The sequence below is a fragment of the Xiphophorus maculatus genome, chromosome 20 (assembly GCF_002775205.1).
Source record: "Xiphophorus maculatus strain JP 163 A chromosome 20, X_maculatus-5.0-male, whole genome shotgun sequence".
NCBI classification, from domain to species: domain Eukaryota; kingdom Metazoa; phylum Chordata; class Actinopteri; order Cyprinodontiformes; family Poeciliidae; genus Xiphophorus; species Xiphophorus maculatus.
Window position 1 is genome coordinate 31,118,528 of NC_036462.1, and position 21,963 is coordinate 31,140,490.

General features: G+C 41.1%; 2 protein-coding genes across 2 annotated transcripts; one reads left to right on the forward strand and one right to left on the reverse strand.

Moving 5' to 3' along the window:
* Nucleotides 1-875: 875 nt before the first annotated feature.
* On the forward strand, nucleotides 876-2,767 carry pdrg1 (p53 and DNA damage regulated 1). Its single transcript, XM_005810529.3, has 5 exons — nucleotides 876-1,051; nucleotides 1,759-1,834; nucleotides 1,975-2,049; nucleotides 2,159-2,239; nucleotides 2,361-2,767. Exons 1-5 carry the CDS (start codon nucleotides 968-970, stop codon nucleotides 2,441-2,443), a joined length of 399 nt encoding a protein of 132 aa, XP_005810586.1. The 5' UTR covers nucleotides 876-967; the 3' UTR covers nucleotides 2,444-2,767.
* A 12,369-nt stretch (nucleotides 2,768-15,136) lies between these two features.
* LOC106699989 (endothelin-3-like) lies at nucleotides 15,137-21,614 on the reverse strand. The gene is made up of 4 exons (XM_014473107.2): nucleotides 21,414-21,614; nucleotides 20,256-20,481; nucleotides 17,379-17,525; nucleotides 15,137-16,434 (listed from the first exon to the last, which is right to left on the reverse strand). The coding sequence occupies exons 1-4, from the start codon at nucleotides 21,481-21,483 to the stop codon at nucleotides 16,347-16,349; spliced, it is 531 nt and encodes a 176-aa protein (XP_014328593.1). The 5' UTR covers nucleotides 21,484-21,614; the 3' UTR covers nucleotides 15,137-16,346.
* Nucleotides 21,615-21,963: the final 349 nt, after the last annotated feature.

Consider the following 21,963-nt stretch of genomic DNA (forward strand, 5'->3'; position numbering starts at 1 on the left):
TAAAGAGCAACTGTTTCCAAATTCTCAAAAAATATTATGTGATAGCATGTAATATACTATAAATTTCCTTAATCCAGTAATCTGTCATATTTTACATTAGAACAGGATTTACCAGGAAGTCTACACTCTCATCTTTTCAGGAAGTCTTAATGTTTGTGCCCTGCTATCAGCAGCTTCCATCCTCTATCAGCAACGAACAATTAGAAATACACACTTCGTGTTGGAAAACTGTGTTTGGTGACTGACTTTTATTTGTCAGACTTAAGTGACAAAAGTTGGAAAAAGAGCGATTCTCTTGGCGTTTAAAATAACAACACAAAACAGCGTAAGAAGACCTCGTTTATTTATTTATTTTACAATTTTGTTATAGCTTCTTTTTAAAACAACAGCTGCCGATTAAACTGAATGTTACAACCTTGACATGATTATATGAGTTGTTTTAGTTGTGTATGAGTTATATGAGTTGTCTTCAATTTCTCGACCCGAGAAGGAGAAGGATCAGGCCTGGAAAGCTCTGAAGGAGAGAGAAAACATTCTCAAGCTATTAGATGGAGAAAAAGAAGCAATGTTTGGTTTTTCTTCTTTCTTTAACCCACATCTCATCCTGTCCTTACAGACTCAGACAGGAGAAACTGCCCTGTAGTGTAAACATTTATGTGACATAGTTTTAATAGTGTGTAAAATCAGCCATCTGACTCTCAGCCTTGAGTAACTTTTTACTCAAATGATCTGAAAATGATGGTCAGATCATTTTCAGATCATTTTCAGATCATTTTCAGATCATTTTCAGATCATTTTCAGATCTGACCATCTGAAAATGGTCAGATCCGCCTCTCTGGCTGCAATGCGCGCTCCCGACACAGGGGGCGCGGATTTTCACAGGGTAACAGTCGCACAAGAGCGGCCTTTTTGTGGAGCGGTGTTAATAGTTTCAGGCCGGACGTATTTTTGGAGCTACACCGCCAACATGGACGCTGGTTCTCAGCGTGTTTTACAGTATTTAACAGAAGTTGAAGAGGCAGCTGAGGACGTTCTCACTACTAAACAACAGGTACCGGAAACGCGGGGAAACGCAACGAGAACTCGTTTATCACAGAGGACAGAAGTGGACTCATTGCTGCTCCTCGTTTTAGTTAAGCTAGCAACCCGCACTGCTAACCTGACAATCATCAGCATCAGCTCCTTTATAAAAGCAGAACCTTTGCAGTTCTGGAGCTGAGTCACGATGTCAAGTCGGAAAGACATCGGCAGTGACGCTGTTGTTGGCACCTTTCACTAGTGTTGTTTTTCAATTTGAGCTTAAAATACAGAAAGATTCCAGGTGAGACCTCGGTAGGTCAGTGTTAGCTTGTGGTGTTAGCATTCTGGACAGATCAGTTAAAGACGCTGAACGCGTTTGTAGGAGGAAGCTTCTACCAGGCAGCAGGGACACATGTCTGTTTTGGGGACTATTGGGACCAAAGTGGGGGCATTTGACATGAAAACACCGTGGATTCCACTGTATATATCAATCAATCAATCAATCAAATTTTATTTGTATAGCACATTTCAGCAGCAAGGCATTTCAAAGTGCTTTACATCATTACAAACACAGAATCACAATGCAACATAGAATCAATCATTAAGTCAAGTTCCATCAATAAATTTGTAATTGATTACATTTCAAATGCAATTCTGAACAGGTGGGTTTTCAGTTGAGATTTAAAAGAAGTGAAGAATATAGAGGATTGCTGAGTGAAACGTCGGTCCGTGTTTCAGATCGTAGACCTGGACATGAAGAGGAACAGGAACAGGGAGGCGCTGAGCGCTCTGAAACATGACATGGCAGACACAGGTCAGTCATTGTTGCTGCCCCCACTTCCAGACACACACCCTTGGCTTAGCCAGTGCACAACCACTGTGTGTGCTCAAGTATAGATGGTGTGACGGTGTTTTGTCTCAACAGTGATGTCTACTATCTACTGTTGTTTGCAGAAAAAGTCAAGGTGTGCTTTGGGAACATGTTCCTCAAATTCCCCAAATCCAAAGCAAGAGAGATGATCCAGAAAGGTAAACTTCTTTTTGAGTCAAAACTTTCTAAAATATGTAAAAGAATAAAAATTTAAATTAATGAAGAAGAAAAAAAAATAAAATCTCTCAACGGTTTCCTTTCCTGTAGATCAGGAGCAGCTTGACAAGGAGATCAGCGATCTTCGTAGAAGCCTGAAAGCAAAAGTCAACTGTCTCAATGAGATGCAAGGTATAAATATGTGTTTCTGTATTAATATACATATGTATATAAGCAGGCGCTTCACCCGACTTCATGTCTATCTTCCAGCTCTGAAGTGGTCATGCTGAGTTTTATTTGTTTGTGTTTCCAGGAAACCCTGAGCTCAGAGGCTACAACCTGTCTCCACTGTCCGCTGAAGAATTGAAAGCTATTAACAGCCTCCTGAGGAGGTGACCTGCTGGAGCCACGTTTCTCTTCGCAGCTCTGCCAACCAGACGGACAGATCCAAGAAATCCTACAGTGAATATGTGTGAAAATGTTCCTACGTGGGTCCTCCAGGACAAATACTTAGCAACAGTTATCAGGGCTCATAACCGGCCAGAAGCCTTGGACTGGTCCCTTTTTTTTAAGGCTGTTGCAGCCTTGGTACTGAATTTAAGCGTTTATGTTTTGAGTGTATTGGTTAAAACCTCTTTTTATCCCCCACATTCTGATTAAAAACAGAACTAATAGAAGAGTTTCTGGGTGTCCACGTCCATCTTTAGGCTGCGGATTTTCCTCAAAATTGTCTGACCTTGAAAAAAAACACAGTGAACGTTTATTGAGTTTGGCGATTTCTGGCAAACCATGTCCAGCTCAAGGACGCTGCATCCATCCCTCAGGTCCTGTGTCAGAACTTTGCTGGGTTATTGAAGCAGCTTTCTTAAAGAACCCCTTCAGTTGTAAGTAACTTTTTATGCCTTTCCCTATTGTGTGTGTGTGTAGCCTGGTAAAAAAAACAAAAAACAACCCCTTGTTCTATGCTTTGCATCGTCCAGAGAATCTGGGCTCTCGCCTGTTGAGAAACAATTGCTTCCTGTATGGGCGTGGCCTCTGTTGAGCTTATAAATTTAAAATTTCGCTTGCTCTTGACGTTTGTAAGGGCCCAACTCAGTGAAGTTTATCGGAAATTGGCTCTTTCATTAAAAACTCGTCATGCGTTGTCCTAGTCAATAAGACTGGCTTTTTTTTTTTTGTCTCTCCAACCTTGCTGTAGCATTGAGATAATAAACCTTTAATGCCTGAATGAGTTGAAGGTCAGGGTTAAGTGGTTGGAAGTTGGCCAAAAAACTCCACCTCATTACACATGTAGCCACTTGCTGCCAGTCTGGAGCTTCTTTATACAACTTTCAGCTGCAAGACTCAAAGCATCTGATCACAACTACCCATGCATCTTAAAACATGTCATAGTCAAAGTTGAAGCTAATCGTTGGGGTAAAACCTTTTGGCCACGATTGTGTAGACAGACACATTTGTTGGCACTCTGGTAAGATGCGTAAAAGCTAAAAATATATTCTCTTTTTTATTATTTTTATTATTGCACCAGCATTATGTCACACTGACGAATTTGGAAAACAATCAAAACATTTCCGTTGCGTGTGTCGTCTGTCTGCCCATGTGAAGAAATAATTTTGGCCAGGAGGTGGCAGTGCAGCGCAAGTGTACACGTCTCCCTCCTCGACGTACGTTCGAAAACATTTCATTTGACAGAAAAAAACTTAAATCAGAACTTCATATGAGCATTACCTAACTTTTGCATTGTAAAGCTGTGTGACATTATACTAATGAGAAATATTGGATTGTTTTTCTTCCACGAGACACACGCTCCTCCAGGCAGGTCCTGATACGGTGTGTTGTCCTTTGGGGGAGGGAGGAGATTAGTACAAGTACTGCAGCATCTGACATGATGACACAAACACCCGGAGGCATCGAGACGAGGGAAGGGCTGATGACACAGGAGTACATACAGTGTGTGTGTGTGTGTGTGTGGGGGGGGGAGGGGGGGGTGAGAAAGAGAGAGCGAGAAAGGAAGTGTTCTCAGCTTTCGCTCTCGACAGACTTTGGTTGCGTGCCACAGCCCTCAGAGCTGAAACCAGGCCGTCGTGATGAGTTTTGTGAGTCAAACGATGGGAACCTGCTGATCGTCTCAAAAGTCAGACCAGTGCCACACAAGAAACTCAACATCATGTTCCTTTGACTGATGACTTACGCTGCAGGCATCTTGTTTACCTCTGACAAACTAGAGGACTGAAGAGCTACTAATGATGATGATGTGGACTAGCTGAACGCAGAGTGAGGCTGTACGGAAGGCCAGAACTGGACCCAGAAAGCTGTGATTCTGCTGACAGAGTAACAGTCAGTAGGAAACACATCCAGCAGCTGTCAGTCTCTGGGAGGGAACTTCAATTTATCTGCTGTTTAGCTCAAGATGATGAACGTGCACATGTGGCAACCGCTCCTTCCTGCTGGGAGACTCAAACTGTTTAATGACTTTCAAGAGAAGAGATCTCATTTCGTTGTCACTCCCGTGTCACGGAAGAGCAGAATTTAGGGAGTGCTTTATCAGGGCTGACTGGCTGTGTGTGGTAACCTCACAGTGGTAGTAGGAGTCAAAACAGAAGGAGGGGATTTTGAACGTGGGATAAGGTGTTGAGCAGACCAGGCGACAGACATTAGATGACTGTGTACGACTGCGCTGCGTTCCTCACTTTCCCCTGTGGCTCTTCGCGGCGCGACGCACTTGAACGCCAAGACACCTTTATGGACACTTGGTTTAAAAGATAAGAGCTGCCTTTGGAGTGGAACAGACGTCTGAGTCTTTAAATTTAAAAATGTTCACATTCATTTTCCTGCAGACCTCAGATACAGAGAGGTGAAGGCGAGTGCAGATGTGTGACGCAGCCGCATCATCGTTCATCTATAGTACTGATACGTTTTTTTCCCTGTTTTTACAAATGAGGTGCAGAAACAGATTTCAAGCAGGAAACAGCCTTAACCTGAAGACTGATATCCAAATAGACTTACTTACATGAAGTTGTGACACCCCAAGGCCTTCAGCCACCAAGTAGCCTTGTGAAATGTTTCAATACGAACAACAAATAAATGAGCGAAGGTAAAGAGTGTAGTGAAGAATGGCTGCAGGGCCTTGAGCTATTGTATTTATGAAACTGTTGTAGCTCGGTGTCATCACTCCCAGGGTTGATTCTGACAGCATCAGCTCAATGTGGAGGAGATCAAATGACAATACCAACATGGTGGGAAGCAGGCCCAGCAGCTGGTAAACATTACGCCAGCTAATGTCAGCTATGCTTCCTGGAAGAAAGATGTGCAGGAAAGCTAACTTTAATGAGGTAAGATGTTCTTCAGGCGGTCGACATCACTGTGTCATGTCTTACTTTCCCTATGTGATTATTTGTTTGAGAAAAAAATGAAAGAAATATACAGTAGTCATTAAAAGTTCAGTCAAATCCATTTTTCTTATTTAGTTTCCTTTGTACATTAGTAACAACCACCAGGCCACTTTTTGTTAACAGGTATATTATCTTTCCCAGTAATTTTGGTCTAGTGTGTAGAGCAAATATCTTAGTGCACGTGAAATAAAACAAAACTAACAAGTACATTTTCAGCAAGATATAGGAGCTTGTTTTAAGTCAGTACTTCCTTAATATTGATGAATAATCACTAGTTCCATTGGCAGATTATTTCACTTAGAACAAGAAATGTTTCCCACGTTATAAGTGAAATAATCTGCCAATGGAACTAGAACTTTTTCATCAATATTAAGGAATTTTTAACCTAAAACAAGCTCCTATATATTGCTGGAAAAGGTACTTTTACATTAGTTATGTCTTATTTCAAGTGCACTAAGATATGTTCACTAGAAACTAGACTAAAAATACTGCAAAAGATTTTGTGTTTTTGCAGCGCATACACACACATGCACATGCACAGTGGAGAAGTACGGATAAAGAAATGAAAAGAAATGGCAGTTAGCCGTTACCTGCCAACGATTACTGCGCTGGCAGGTAATCCTAACAATCAGATGGTAATATGTCTAATGATTTGCAGTGGCCAGAGTTGGGTAGTAACTTCTTATGTAAGAGAAGTTCAACTAGGACTGCAAAAGCATCACTTCAGTGTTCTTTTCAATAAATTATATATATAAAAAAAGTGTCACCCATCTCCCGAAGTCACAGATTCAGTCAAGGAGAGACTGAACAGACGGTGCTCTGTTGCGCTTTCATGAAAAATAAATTTGTCAGTCATCAGCAAAAAAAATAAAAGTGAAGATCAGGACATTTAAATGTAACAGAAAGAGGAAATAATAATAATAAAAAGTAGTGGACTGGGAAAAGAATCTGGTGGTACTCGGATCGATTGCTCCTTAGTTTAGGCTCCATAGGAAGACATGTTGTTTTGGGATTAGGTCTCAGATTTAGGACTAAGATGTGAAATGAATTCAGGTGAGGTTTAGGGTTATGCATGTACTAATGGTGGTGAGGTTTAGGGTTGGGATCAGGTGTTAACTATAGGAATAAAAGAAACATCAATGGAAGTCAATGCAAAGTCCCTGTGAAGATAGAAAGACACACTTGTGCAGGCGTCTGTGTGTGTGTGTGGGGGGGGGGGGGGGGGGGCGTGTGTGTGTGTGTGTACTATGTAATGAGAATAAATGAACAAGTAATAAACTGAAATGATCAGATGTCAGGGAATAAACCATAAAGAAATGATAAAAGCGGAGAAGCGAACGAAACTAAAAGCCCAAACACGTACGGCTCATAAGGAGAAGTCTGGTTTGACTCATCGGCTGGCGGGGTTAGTTGTGTTCATCAACACAGAACAACGAAGCTGCTCAACTAGCTGAATGGATGTTACCAGTAAATCATTCCAAAAGACATGATCGGACACGCAGAGTAAGTAGAACGATTTCATTGGTTCCCCCAGATTTAATTGGAACGTGTTCTCAGAGAGGAAGCCGCTTCCTCTGCTTCCTGTCAGACGGAAGAAGGAACCAACAGCGGCGCTCCAAGCTCATCTCTGCTGCTTATAGACTAGACCTGGTGAAAAAGTTGGGACATCTGCAGTCACTTTCTGCTGAGAAAACCACAGAAAGACAGCTTCTCCCTCAGATGAATGATTTTTCTATTCAGTCTGTAACATTTGGTATTTTACCATTTTCTACCGTAAATTTTGCTGATCTTTTTTTACAGCGTAGAAACAACCTCACCACCATTAGACTCGAATGCTTCTCTGCTCCAGTTAAACATCAGTCGCTCTCGTCGGTCCAGATTTACTCATCGGATCCATGCAGACATGTTAAAAAAAAAAAAAGACTGACCTCAGCTGATAACGATGTCGATGGTAATATTTTGTGGATCCCTAGTAATAATTTAAATTATTATGTATCTCCGAGAAATTTCTTGTTGACTTGCAAAAGTCTATCTGAAGTTTGCTGTTTTATTATTGTTTCTAACCAAAATATATTAGGCAGGTATTAATAAGCAGGCACCTAAAACAGAACTATTAGGAAATGATTTCCCTGTTAATCAGGCTTTTGAATTGGAGGAGAATCCTAAATACTGTAATTTTGGTTCAAACTGATGATATTTCACAGTTTGTGCTTAAATGTAGCTTAAATATTTTTGCTAATGTTGAGGATTGCAAAACAAACTTTCACCACCGTCTCCTCCATCAGCTTAGTAGAATTTGTTTCATGAGTGGAGCATTACGGCATTCACAATAATGCTTCTGTTAATAATTCTCACTATATGAAATGAGTAGAAAACATATTTTTATAAACATGGAATAACTGTACAATCTGATTTGTTTTCTACATTTCTCTGGGTTAATCTTTTGAAGGGATTTGTTTTTTATTCCACCCTCTTTAATCATCTGACCCTATAACTCCCAAGTTTACAGCGAGGAAGCTTTTCATATTTCGAAGATTACTTCCTGCTGTTTAGTTAAACCAAGTCCAGCTTCGAGTCCCACACGGAAGATTTTTGAAATAAGCAGCTGCTGCCGGGGAAAGGGATGGGGGTCAAGCTCGGGTCTGGAATTTTCAAGAAGCCTCCAAAAAGACAAATCAAAACTATTTTGACTGTCGAGGACCATCCCGAAAATTTAGCTGACCCTGGAGTCGTGACACATTTCTCCACTATGCAGCCACACCTGCACAAACAGGAGCTTCAATGGAGCCTTCATCAGAAGGAGAACTGTTCCATCGACCAGGAGCACAGACAGAAACCAGAAGACTCCAAGTGAAGTAAAAACTCTGAATTTTGGGTGAAAGAATAAGAGTTTAGCTATAGGTAGAGGGGAGAAATGTTACATTTGCATAGCACGTTTGGAAAGATTGAAAAATAGTAAAACAGAAAACTTCAACTCTGAGAAATAAATTTGGTTTTAAATTTAATATCAGTTATTTATTTAGGTAAGACTGACAATTCAGATTAAAATCTCTTTCAAGGCAGACTTTGGCACAAAAACAGAATATATATATTTACACAATAAAAATATGTAATGGAAATGAATGACTGTTCTCTTCTCCCAAGAACATTATGTTGTAATGACTTTTTTGTTTTATATGATGTAAAGCACTTTGAACCTCCGTGTTGCTGAAATGTGCTATACACATAAACTTGATTGATTGGTTGATTGATTGATTGATTGATTGATTGATTGATTGATTGATTGATTGATTGATTGACATTCTGAACAAATATGGTGCTTTAAACTCGGAAACATGTCACACCAGATGCAATGCTTTGTTGACTGCACAGGAGTTTCTTTATTTTCCACCATCACAGCATTGACGATTAAAAAAAACAACCAAACAACAGTGTTTAAAGTAGCTACAATAGAGAATCAAATGACGTAAACCAACAACATAACAGGAAAAGGTGTAGAAATCAAACATATGAAAACGTTCAAGCAAAAAACGAAACGTGAATACTGAATGTCAATCATATGATGAAGAAAAGAAGGAACTTTTTACTCAGACATGGTTTTGTTTTATTCAAAGGTTCTTTTTATTCCCATCTGTTTATTTTCTCAAATCAGTCTTTTCTCCGCGATCTACTCGAAGGCTTCAGGAAAAGCTCACATCCAAAACCTAACTTCGTTAGAGCGAAGTTTTTGTTTGGCCTTCATTTCGTTGAGTTTTAAAGTCTCTCCTCTGGATCCGATTCCCAGTCAAACTCAGTCAGAAAGCTGAGAGCTGATTCTGCAGGGAGCTGCTGGCTCCTGCAGGGTCGACCTCACACAGTGCATCCCTACTGGAAACTGCAAACCCCCTCAACCCCGACCACACAATCACCAGAACAAAACAGGAAGGAAATACACAGAAAAGCAGCATCTATGAATATCATCTAATCTGGTCACCGTCACTGCACTTTAGCATTAGCATTTTAGGGTGACAAATAAGGTCAAGTGGTCAAGAGTTTACATCAAATCTGGTTGATTCAGAGCACGGCTGTCAAATTCATTTTTATTTTGTGCAACATCAAGATCAAGAATGTATTGGAAGGGTCAGATGTGGCAACATTTCTTTGGTTGAACTACCAATTAAACTGTTAAAAATATGAAAAAAGTAGTTCTCTCTGCATTTGATGAATATTTCTTTAAGCTAAATAATATTGAGCACCTTCTCATGTTAATGTAATTTGGCAGAATACTGTACACACAACTGTTTTCTCCACTGCTGTAAACACTGCAAAAAACAATACATCCTGCCAGTTTCTAGTGCAAATATCTTAGTACACCTGAAGCAAGACAAAACCAACTTACAAGTAACTTTTCAGCAAGATATAGGAGCTTGTTTTAAGTTATTAATTCCTTGATATTGATGAAAAAGTGCCAGTTCCATTGGTGGATTATTTCACTCATAACAGGACATTTTCCCCATAAGTAAAATAGTCTACCAATGGAACTTTTTCATCAGTAATAAATAATTATTTAGTTAAAACAAGCTCCTATATCTTCCCCAAAAGTTACTCATCCGTTATTTTTGTCTTATTTCTCTGGCACCTTTACCCACACACACGTAGGTAAAGTGGGCATTTACTCCAATCAATATCTTCAACGCTTTTTGAAAAGTGAGATTTTTTTTACTAAGCTGAGACTGAATTAAGACGGAACAATGACAAGTGGGATCAGGCAGCATTCCAACCACAGCCAAACTTTGTGGCAAACAAAAGGTTTTGTTATGATTGACACTCTGCATATATGTCAGCAACCGCATATGACTCAATCAGTGCCTGGTACTCCAAACCGCATGCTCAGCAGGCTATAAAATAAGCATGTTTTAAATGGTTTTTAAAAGCCAGAACCACAGTGAGCGACAGACCCTGGGCTGAAGGACCAAATGAGAACAAGTTGCCATGTGTGTTTTTTTTTTTAACGTCTTCAGGCAACTTCTCTCAAGGCTGTTTTATGGTGAGTAAAATTGAATAACTACGACAATCAAGGAGTACAGCATTTTCCTCACAAAATGGATGATGGATGACATGAATCAGTCGTGGTCCTTCTTTAGCCTCCTGCTCACTGACTGGTCTGTGGGGTTTTCAGCAGGTGCTTAATAACTGCTGTGGATCCCAGCTTTCCTCTGGCTTAGCCCCCCTTAATGCTGTCTTTATGATCTGTCTGGTCCCTCCTGTTGGCCTTGCTCATAAAAAGCCTCGTGGAATGACAGCCTGTCTGCTCTGTGTCCATTCTTCTGAGTTGTACCGCTTTGGGCTGGTACCAGGCAATGGACGTTCTATGATGCATTTATTCCAAAGCTCAGATATTTTTTTTGCCACTTATTCAGAAGACCGTAGATCAGTGTTTCTCAAACTTTTTCAGGCTGAGGACCAATTACCCCATTTAACAAACACTCACAGACCACCTAGCTTGAAATTGGCCCCACAAAAACAGAACATTGTAATATATACAACCTGAAATGAACATATTAGTAACTTACCTCGTTATCTTTGTTCCTCCTACGTGAAGGGTGGCGCTGTTTGGAAATGGGACTGGTTGTAATAAAACCATAAACAAGTCTACTCCTGGCATTTTTTACTTACAGATTCTGAAAGTGTCGAGTCCGTGATTTCCAATGATAAAAACCACATGGAAATCAAAAAACCTCTTTACTCATAAGTGTTGTGTGCTGCACTAATAACCTTTTAGGGCTATTTGTAATTTAGAAGTACAATAAAAGAAAAATAGACTTGAGTTGCTTTGGCAAAAACAAATGTCCTGTTTCAATCGGTAGATAGCCCAACATAAATAATTTTATTTTAGGTGTTATGTAGCCTAGTTAGTCAGCTGGGGCGCAGCGCTGTTCACCGTCTCCCCGCCGTCATATTGTCACTAATATTGTTCAAAAACAAAAGCTCTGGGCGTGCCGTGGTGGCGTAGGGGATAGCGCGACCAATGTTTGAGTCCTCAATGTGACCGTCGTGGGTTCGACTCCCGGACCCGACTATTTGACGCATGTCTTCCCCCTCTCCTGTCAGCCTACCAGTGATGGCAAAGTAACTTTAATTGGATTACTGATTACTCCTTGAAAAAGTAACTCAGTTAGTAGATTACTGACTACTTGATTTGGAAAGTAACTAAGTTACTTTTTTAGTTACTTTCAGCAGCAGCTGCTAGCAACAACGCTGTGAAAATTACATTGATCTTTGCCAATACTTAATTGTAAACTATTTTATAATGGCAACATCAACAATGTGTCTCCACTTATAAGGTTGAACTGAAGGGGAGAGTTTTTAATGGTTATAGTACAAAAAAAATGTTAGTAATTTGTGAATGTTTTTGTGTGGTCCACTATTGTCTGGAAAACTATGAAGGATTTTAACCCCCTGGCCCCCAGCCTCCAGGTTCTGCGTTACGGCCCTGCGTTTGGTGTCAGAGCGCGGAGCTCCTCCTGCGGCTCCACAACTCAGATGGCTGCTGCACAGATTTGTGACACTTATCTTAATATTAATTATTATAATGGCGTTTAGTTGCACAACTTTACGGACTCGTTCATTCGTGGCTGTTTTCACGTTTATTGCTCTGTTCATATTAGTCTCGATGTTTCCAATGTTCTGGATAGCTCGACGTAATTGACAGCTAATATATTAACTTGACATTAACAAAGACACAGCGGGACGGATCATCCGGGAAATGATGGACAGGCAGAGCCTGACTAAAACTATCTGGAGGTCAGACACATTCTGGGGTTTCTGTCTGCTTATTTCCAAGCCCAAATGAGCAACTTCACGTTCAAAAACGAGGCCAAAAAGCTCAACACGCGACTCATTAAATTTGCTAACATAAAAAAAGCCCCCAGCTGCTTATAATAATCGGACTTGGCGACAGAAACTCAGAATAGTTCCTGTTTTTCTACCAACAAAATGCGCATCTCCCTCCATTGTTTACGTTTCTGTCGCTGCTGATACCGTCGCATAGAAACGGCGATGACTCGACTAGACGTAGAGGAAATAAAATTAAATTCCAAAAGAAAATAGTAACGCAAAATTATTTTGATAAGTAACTGTAGTCTGACTACTGGATATGAAATAGCAACGCGTTAGATTACTCGTTACTGAAAAAAGTGGTCAGTAACTCTGACGTCACTGCAGCCTACTTTCATATAAGGGACACTAGAGCGCCCCCTGGAGGGGTTAAAAAAAGTTCCGCAACTCACCCTGAGAAACTTTCCGCCGGTATCTTCAGGTTTTCTTTTTAGCGACCTGGTCTTAAGCCACTTATCCATTGTGATTTTTAAACACAATTCTTTGGTAAGCTAGCTGTAGCACCGCACGTTGAGCTAACGTAACGGCAAATAAACGCTAACAGCTGTTGTGACGTTTTCTAAAATGTACTTTTAGGAGTAGTAGCTTTACTGCGCTGTACATTTTACTTTTACTTGATTATTATGAACTATTGCTACTCTTACGTGAGTAAAATGTCTGGATACTCTATCCAATTTAACCTGCCTCAGTGAAAAACGGACAAACATATTTTAACCAAAAATGTAGGAGACACAGACAGACGTCTTGTTTCTACACCAGCTTTGTTCTGATATTATCTAACTGCTGAACCTGCGGTGCCTTTTGGAAATTAATAAGACACGTTAAACTTCATATTGTCACATGCTGAGATAAAAACAAAATATTGACAGTTGAAAACAACTTTTCTTTCATTGCCTTTTGTATAATTTCTAATTTTCCTTTAACTGCACTTGGTCTCTTTAACAAAATAATGTTTTTTTTTTTTATATCGTACCATTTCTATGTTTAAGGCTACTTTTAGTTTATTTTTTCTACCATCTTTTATCTGTCTATTTTTCTTTTTTCCCAGCTCAGCTTATTAAAGCCATATATTATTTTTTTTATTATTTTTTAGAAGAGAGCTTCAGGGGATATTTTGTTTCTCATCATAATAGACATTCCTCAGTGTTCGCTTGGAAGAAAAGAAAGAGATTGCTCTGAGGAGAAAAGTTTGGGAATCTGCTCCAACCGGATGAGACACGAAATGAAAGGACAGATTGATGGATGCATGCAGTGCCTATAAAAAATATTCACTCCCTTTGATGTTTTACCTTTTTATTACTTCTATAAATCAAACATAATCAATAGAGTTAGACTTTTTTTTGACAATAAAACTGCCAAAAATCTTAATGTTTAAGTGAAAATCGATTTTGACAAAATAATAACTATTACGTAAAAAATATGTACCATGAAATAAATGATTGCATAAATATTCAGCCCCTTTGATCTAGAAGTCTCAGAATGAGATCAGTGCAGTGCCTCCATGAAGACAGCCGTGTCTGGAAAGTCCGTTCGTTGGTTCGTCAGGATTCCTGGCTACCATTACAGCATGAACACTAAAGAACACTGCAAGCCAGTCAGAGATAATCTTACTGAAAAGTACAAGTCAGGAGATGAATGCAAAAAAAATCCCCAAAGTATCCAGGGCACTGAACATCCCCTAGTTTTCAGTCAGATCCATCATCAAGAAATGGAAGAAATGTGGGTGATGAGTAAATCTGCCCAGGTCAGACTGTCCTGCTAGTAGGACACCAGGTCACCATTACTACGCTGAAGGAGTTAGAAGCTTCAGCAGCTGATATGGGAAGAGACTCTCAACTTTTGCCCTTTATTTTCCCCTCTTCCCGGTCACTTTGAACAATGGCGGATGAAATATTGAGAGAGTGTCTCGGCTTTATTTACTGAAAGCAAGACGATGTCGTTGTAGGGCGCGTCTGATTCGTGTTTGAATGCAGCAGATAATTCAGACGTTTTTAGAATTTGGTGAGTTTCACTTTCGGTGCTATTTCCAGAGCCCAGTTTGACGACTTGCTGACCCACAATGGTGCCCGCATGAATCTTCTGGCTGGACACCACCCACAGGTCACTATGTGGCAGAGCGGAGTCTGTCTGATTGGTTGATGGTTTGCATCCAACAGCAAAAGGTTTTCCAACTATGACAAAAGGCCACTGGTAGACTTCGTGGTCAAGCGGAAGAAAGTTCTTTGGTCCGAAGAAAACGAAATGGAGCTTTCTGTCCGTCAGATAAGACGCGATGTTTGGCAAACACTGCGCATCACCACAAACACATCATCCCCTCTGTGGAGCCTGGTGGTGGCAGCTTGTTGGATTTCCTGCGGAACTCAAATGACAAATAGGTCGGTTTCCGCACAGAGAACATGTGGACTCCATGTCGAAGGAGCCCAGAACCTTCTTACCAACTGCACTGCTGCATCATTTCCAAGCGAAATGCTCACATTCGCTGCTAACTGCAGTGAAAAGTCTCTTTGGTGTTTTGCTCCGTCTGTAGCGTGTAGTGAGATGAGTCACTAAGGTGTAAACCACTAAAGTGAAGCAGGTACAATAAATATGCAATTACACATAACAGAAAATCAAAAAATATGTATTTTTTTCTTTTTACATATTTTGTCAATTTGATTTGTCTTAATGGAGTTGGATGTTCTCCACTAAAAGAAGAAAATCTTTTTTTTTGTCAGAAGTTGTACATGAATAATGAATCATTTCCTTTCACTCTATGCCAAAAAAAAGAAAAAAAATCCTTACTCAGAATGTAGTATTTTATAAAAGTAAAAAGGACAAGGACTTGTTTTTTCTTCTTTTATTTCATTTGAAGACTAAAAAAATCATCACAGAAGCAGAAAGGCAAATCGCCCTCGCTAACAAGGAAGGCAACTGGTCATTTCATCTTACAAATAAAACCATGTTGAAATATCTCATCCAGTTTGAGCGGAGCACTGCCCAACAGGCCATTTGTCTAAAAAAATAAAATTGTACAAAAGAAAGGCATCTCTTATTTGGAAATTAAGTAAAAACAAAAGCTTGCTAAATTCATTTGTCCAGTTTCTAATGCAAAATAAAAGACAATACAAAGCCCATCTGTTAAAGTACAAAATAAATAGAATATACACAAAACCACCAAACACCAAACGGAACTGATTTAATCTTCTGGTGGTGCTTACCAGACATGTGGTGACACGTTTGACAAATTTGGTCGTCCATGTTTCCTTCAGTTGTTCTCCGCTGATGTCACATTTCATTCAACCTTTGTTAATCCAGGTGAGCTACTGAGAAGGAGTTCTTATTTACAAGAATGACCTGAGAGGTCATAAGGTCACCTGGAAGCAGAAACATTTTCACAATGTCGAGTGAAAAGCAATCAGGCGTGTTTTCAAGCTCATCTTGCATTGCTTTGGTGCGGAGCGTATCGTCAACAAATCATTTTTTCAGCCGTGGCCCTTGACAAAAAGTAACAAAAACACTCCTGTTTGAGAGAAACGGTTACCGCTGACTATGAGTTGGATCATGTTAATATGGATACGACACCATGACAACTTGTTCTTTACAAAACCGGGTTCTCTGAGACAGACAACAGGAATCACCACATATGTCATTTTATACGTACTTAATGTGTGTTCAGTTCTAAATGCCTTAAAGCCTCCTGAAAACACATTTTATTGGAAAAGATACTTGGGTTATAAGTGAAAATGAATTGCTGTTCTTCACCCTTCATAAGCATCACACATGCTTTCACGTAGATCCGTAAGATAAAGATATTACATGCGACATCCTGGAATGATGAGCCACATGAAACACAGTTACAGGTGGATAAATCAAACTCCACTGCTGTGACACAGTGCCGCCGGAGAGAGAGAGAGGGAGAGGCAGAAGGGACAGAAACCCCCGTTTGGAAACTCTCACTTTCATTTTTTTCCTCTGCGCCCATGTCCTCAACTTTTCATCTACACGACACCAACAGACTTTCTCCCGTCCTTTGAGACTAAAGGTAGGTCTGTTCACTTCAGAGTCCACTCCCTGTCTCCTCTGAGGAACGGGGGCGTCCTCTTTTTTGCGTTAGGTGTAGCAGGGGGTCTCCTCATCTGCCTGAAGTGAAACAAAATACGTTTAGAGGCACATCTTGTCTTTGTCTTTTATTTCAAAGTATATGCACCCATCCTCTTCATTGCATTAGCCTACAGAGTGGAAGCAGACCTGGCAGTTAGGTGAAAATATATAGTATAGTGTGTAGTTTGGATATAAACCCCTTGCATGTTATTGTTGACATCCGGAAGTGCGCTCTACGCTGGAGGGACTGTTCTTTTAACTAAATTAAACCTGCAGATGTAAGTATTATTAATCAGTGCAGTGCGACGCAGCAAATGGAAAAAAAAAGCGTTAAAGAATAACTCAAAATCTCTCGTGTTTTTCTTTTTCCTCGCCCTCTGTGTCTGCTACCAGTGCTCACTATGTCGCTGGGCTACACTACGCACACACTTGTTGCCATAGCAACTGACGACAGCGCTATGCATCAGGGTTCAATACCAAAAAACACTCAAACATTACCCACACAAAGAACAGAACATTTAGTAGATTAGCTACCACTGCTATTAGGCAAGCTAACAGAGTAGTGGTTGATTAGCTAATTTAATTACCTGCTCAACTGTCGCAGTGTCTGTTTGGGTCGCCTTTTGTATTAACTGGACCGAAACACAGAATTCTGCAGCACATCTTCATGTTACGGTTGTCAAAGTCAAGCTAGCATGACTGACCTACTTCCCTCTCTCTAGGTATTTTTTATTTAATTGAAACTATTCCCTGACTTTATTGTCTAGTTGTGGTAGCGTGGACAAATAGTAGCAAAAGAATCGCATATCTTTTTCTTTTATACATCAGGCGATAATATTTAAGATTTAGCGCGTCATGTTGACAACTTTGCAGCTAAAAACAATGCTAGTCATAGTCAGCCAACACGCACCTTTCATTTCCCTGAAGGCAGCATTGTTAGAGAAATGTCCTTTATTGCCCCCCCAGTGGGGAAATCCAGTTACCTGTTGGTGCAGAAGCGGCTGCACTCAGAGTCCGTATGCAGCGTGCACGCACATCGCCTGGAGGCTGCGCTGCTCCTGCTGCTCCGAGCCGTCCGGACGGAGCGCATAGAGCCTGGGGAACTGGCCATACCGTACGGGACCGTGTGCCTGTCAATGGAATCGGTGAACATTTCTATGTCAACAAGTGCTTTGCGCCGGGGACGTTTCTGATATGGGCGATATGGGCGACATGGGCAACCGCCCAGGTCAGCATTTTGTGCGGGGCGAAATGAGCACAGAAAGACCAGAAACCCCACAGTGTCGACCCTGACCTCCCTAACTGAAGACTAAAAACACAGACAGAGATTTACTGCGAATAAAAACCTGGATCACTGGTGGAGCAACACAAGCTCTCGTCTTCTCATTGTTCGTTTTGGCAATGCCCATCAGAGCCTGTGAGGAGGTGAGTGTGTTGTACACAGCATAGTTTCCACCATTTGCTGACATTTTTGGGGTAGTTTTTAAAAACTAATCTGCTCATTAGAAGAGTGAGTTAAAGCAGTCACGTTCCCTGGTGAACATGTCCTCTCTGAATCTCTGGCGTATGTTACCTTTGTGCTGCCAACAGCTGTTGCAAAACTTTCGTTCCCCATCTCAGAGTTTTAGGCCAAAAAAAAATAATCTGGATCATTTACGTGAGTGCAGCGCATCCCAACAAATAATTCTGGGATTTCTATGTTTTATGAAGGTGGACCGAAAGAATCCCTTTCATCTGTCTCCGACAAACAACAGTAGCAGTGACGATAAACGCTGTGGTCCCCTGCTGCTGGTATGCAATATTTGCAAGAACGTCTTGGCACCTGACCCTACTGTCTGACCTGTTGGGATGGGCGTTAACGCTCTCTCTTTGTTCGTATGAAAGCGGTTCAAATGAAAGACTAAAACCGACAGCCACAGAGAAGAGTTGCAGTGTCAATTTGTTCTGAAATTTCAGAGGAGTAAACTTTTTCACCATGTAATAAAAAAAGAGACACCAATGAACAATGAAGAGGAGTGAAATCAGAAGGTTAGCTAACCGCTCACAGCTGCATGTACTTTAGGAGCTCCTCCCTAAGGGACGCAAAAGTGCAGGTAATTTATTTTGGTCTTCCCAGATATGTTCACCTCACACCCTCCCATGTGTGCTGTGCATCTTTAGCTACAGCTGTTCCATCGTCAGGCAGAGCAGAGAAATGCCAGTGATAGATGTGCGGAAGAGCAGCGCCGCAAAAACTGCAGGAAACAGACGACCTCTCGTCTGATTCACATCTTCTCCAGAAGAAAATAGAGTAGGAAGTTTTCCTTCACGTACATAAAACTGATGTGGCCTGATGGACAATAATTAAGGGTTCCGCCGATTTACTGGCGCCAATTTCCTTCATTTTGGGACATCTGTGATCGGCCAGTACTTACATGTGAAGCCGATCTCATCTACCTCAGCAAAGGTCTAAATATCAACTACTGTCCTCTTCTGCTCTGCTGTGAGAGAGGTTTGACTGATAGACCAGCCCCACCAGGTTATGTCTGCACGTTTGCGGTTAACAATAGTCACCTCACTTTTGCCAACTCACAACATTTTAGCTATATTTAGTGACATTTCAGACAAAAGGAAATCGGTATCAGAAGGTCAAGTTTTTTAAAGATCAGTAATTGAGAGGAAAACTACAATTGATGTGTCAAACTGTTCAACATGCACCAAAGAGACAGTTTGGTCAGATCCTGGGGTCTAAAGAAAGAGAAATTCTGAAGATGCATCATCATCACCATCATCATCATCATCTGTGTTGCTGAGGAACCAAGCTCCCCATCTGGAAGTGAAGCCTCCCGACTGTCGCCTGCGATAATTGTAACTGATCCTCCTGTACTGTGAGGTGGTCCAGTCAGTAGAACGCTGGGACCGCTCCAATCTAAAATCGGGCATATTCAACATTGTCTTGGCCCGATTATCGCAGCCTGTCAGGGTTTTCCCTGACTGGGAGCGAGAATGCGAGAATGTGACATGTAGCCAATCAGAAAGCGCGGTGCCGTAAGAACGGAGGAGAATCCCAGACAGCTGACATGGCGCAACTGAGAGTCCGGTTTAGTGCTTAATGCAGCAAATAGAGCGGCTGCTCACACCGTTATTTATCCAAAGCCTTTTCTTTTCGTTACGTCTTTTATCGCTTAAAATGAGTCCACAAACTATCACTGCTGCTTCTACCTCGTCATCATGTGTGTTTGTTTATTCTAAATTCACATTTGGTATGTTGGGGGTTTTACGGGATTTTCTTCTGGAATCGGGACATTCGTGACTGGAATCGGTTCGTGTGTGGTGTGTTGCTCCTGCCGTGTGGCTGGACACACGAACCGATCGAACCTGTTGTACTTTTATCGGCCCGGTACCAATTGGTCCACCAACCGGTACCGGTCTGGGGGTTGGGAACCACTGCCCTGCCTGACATGTGTTTTTCTTTGCATTCTCTCACAATAAATTAGCACACCCTGGCCTATTTTGTGTACAGTCACAAACGTCAATTTAAAATCGCACATATGTACACCTTTAAAGAGCCTCAGTGAAAACATGTTTAATACATTCCTAACTCTTTGGTCCAAAAAAACATGATGGAAAATCCAGAATATCGGCAGATTATTTCACTTATAAGATATTTTTCCCATGTTATAAGTAAAATAATCTGCCAATGGAACTAGAACTTTTTTTAATCACTATTAATGAGTCATTTACTTACAAGTTATTTTTGCATTATTTCAAGTGTACTACTATATTTGCACTAGAAACTGGACCAAAATGACTTGGTAGGATTTTGTGCTTTTGCGGTGAGCTGCTGGTCAGATGGGAAGCTTCTTAAAACAGACTCTTACTCTGGTGTGTTGATCCAGATGATGTCCAGGTGGCAGTAATACACACACTCTTTGTCTTTGTAGGTGTAACACGTGCACCTCTTGGCGCGCCCCCTCCTGGCAGTCAGCGGGTCATGGGCAGGGCGGTCCTGAGCTTCAGAACCAGAGGAGATGATGACCTGGTGCGGGGGGTCGCCCAGGCTGACCTCTCCTGACACATCCTTCCTCTGGCTCACAGATGAAGAGCCTGCAGGATGACACGAAAGGTATTCTGCGTGGAATCGACAGACACTCTAGGGCTCAGACTGCAGGTGTTTTTGTCATGATGTGCGGTTTTTGATGGTGGACCCAAATGCGGAAAGGCAGAGATGTCGAATAAACGGAGAATGTTTAATGACAAAATGATGGACAAACTTAGAGAAATCACAGGGGGGCAGGCAGCCAGAGCTGAACAAAACCTGCAAATCCAAGAAAAAAAACTCCAGCAGGGAATGCAGGAAAGAAACGGGGAAAATAACAGGACATAACGGGGCAACCTATTCTCACTCCCGCTTGAACGGGGAAGTAACGGGAGGAACCAAGTAAGAGGAGAAGAGCTGCTTAAGCACTGGGATACTGAATGCTGGTTCCCCTCACACCTGGGTGACAGGTTGGAGGTGTGAGGAGAGAGAGCAGAAGGCAGAGAAAGAGAGAAAGGGGCAACAGGGTTCAGGAAATAAATCTAACACTAAAGAATGACTAGATCTAAGAAACATAATAAAACAGAAACGAGGCTGATCTGATCAAAGAAAGAGACTAAGGAACACAGAACTAACAAAACCAACTCAAACATCCCAACCAAGACCATGACACTTTTCTATCACCACAGAAAAATCTACACATGATCTCCAAACTTAAATCCACATCTGTGGACTTTCGAGAACGCAACGTTTCATGTTTTTAGAGAGGGTGAGGTGCAGGGTCCAGAGATGTCCCATAAGTCCGGTTGTAATAAAAGATGAAAAAATAAATAAATAAACAGCCAATCATAACATCATCTACTGATTAGTTCCGACTGAACCAGCATTGTTTTTCTCTGACTTTAAGTTCTTTCATTACCACTCCGTGAGTTTATAATAATAATAATAATAATAATAATAATAATAATAATAATAATAATAATAATAATAATAATCTTACCATTGGTTAAAGATGCCGTCACCACTATAACGAACAAAATTCCCACGTCAACCGACAGACGGTCAGCCATAGAAACACAAAGCAATAGAAACTGAAAGAATTTGAAGAGGTCAAAGGTCGTGGAGGTCCAGACTCGCTGATTTCAGGCTCCTGCTGATCCTCCCCAGATATCAACCTGTGACCGGCCTGGAGCTCCGCTGCCGCCGCTCTGTTCGCCTCCAGCCTCCAGGGCTCCGCTTTATGACCTGCTGTGACAAGCTACCGCAGGATCATTCATGCTTCCTGCCGGGATTTTCAAAATAAGACAGTCTCAGGAAAGACTAGCAAGCAAACAAACAAATAACTTTAAAAAAAGTAATTAAAACCCACATTATCAAGCGACTCCCATTTAAAGAGACGCTCCTCAAATTACAGCAAGTTGTGAAAGTCTTTTTCATATGGAAAATTTTACTAATACTTCAATGTTTAAATGTTAAGATTAATTTTTAAAGCGTGCTCCGGGTTGGATGACAGGATTTCACAGCAGGTTTGCCAGCACTGTTGTGTTGCA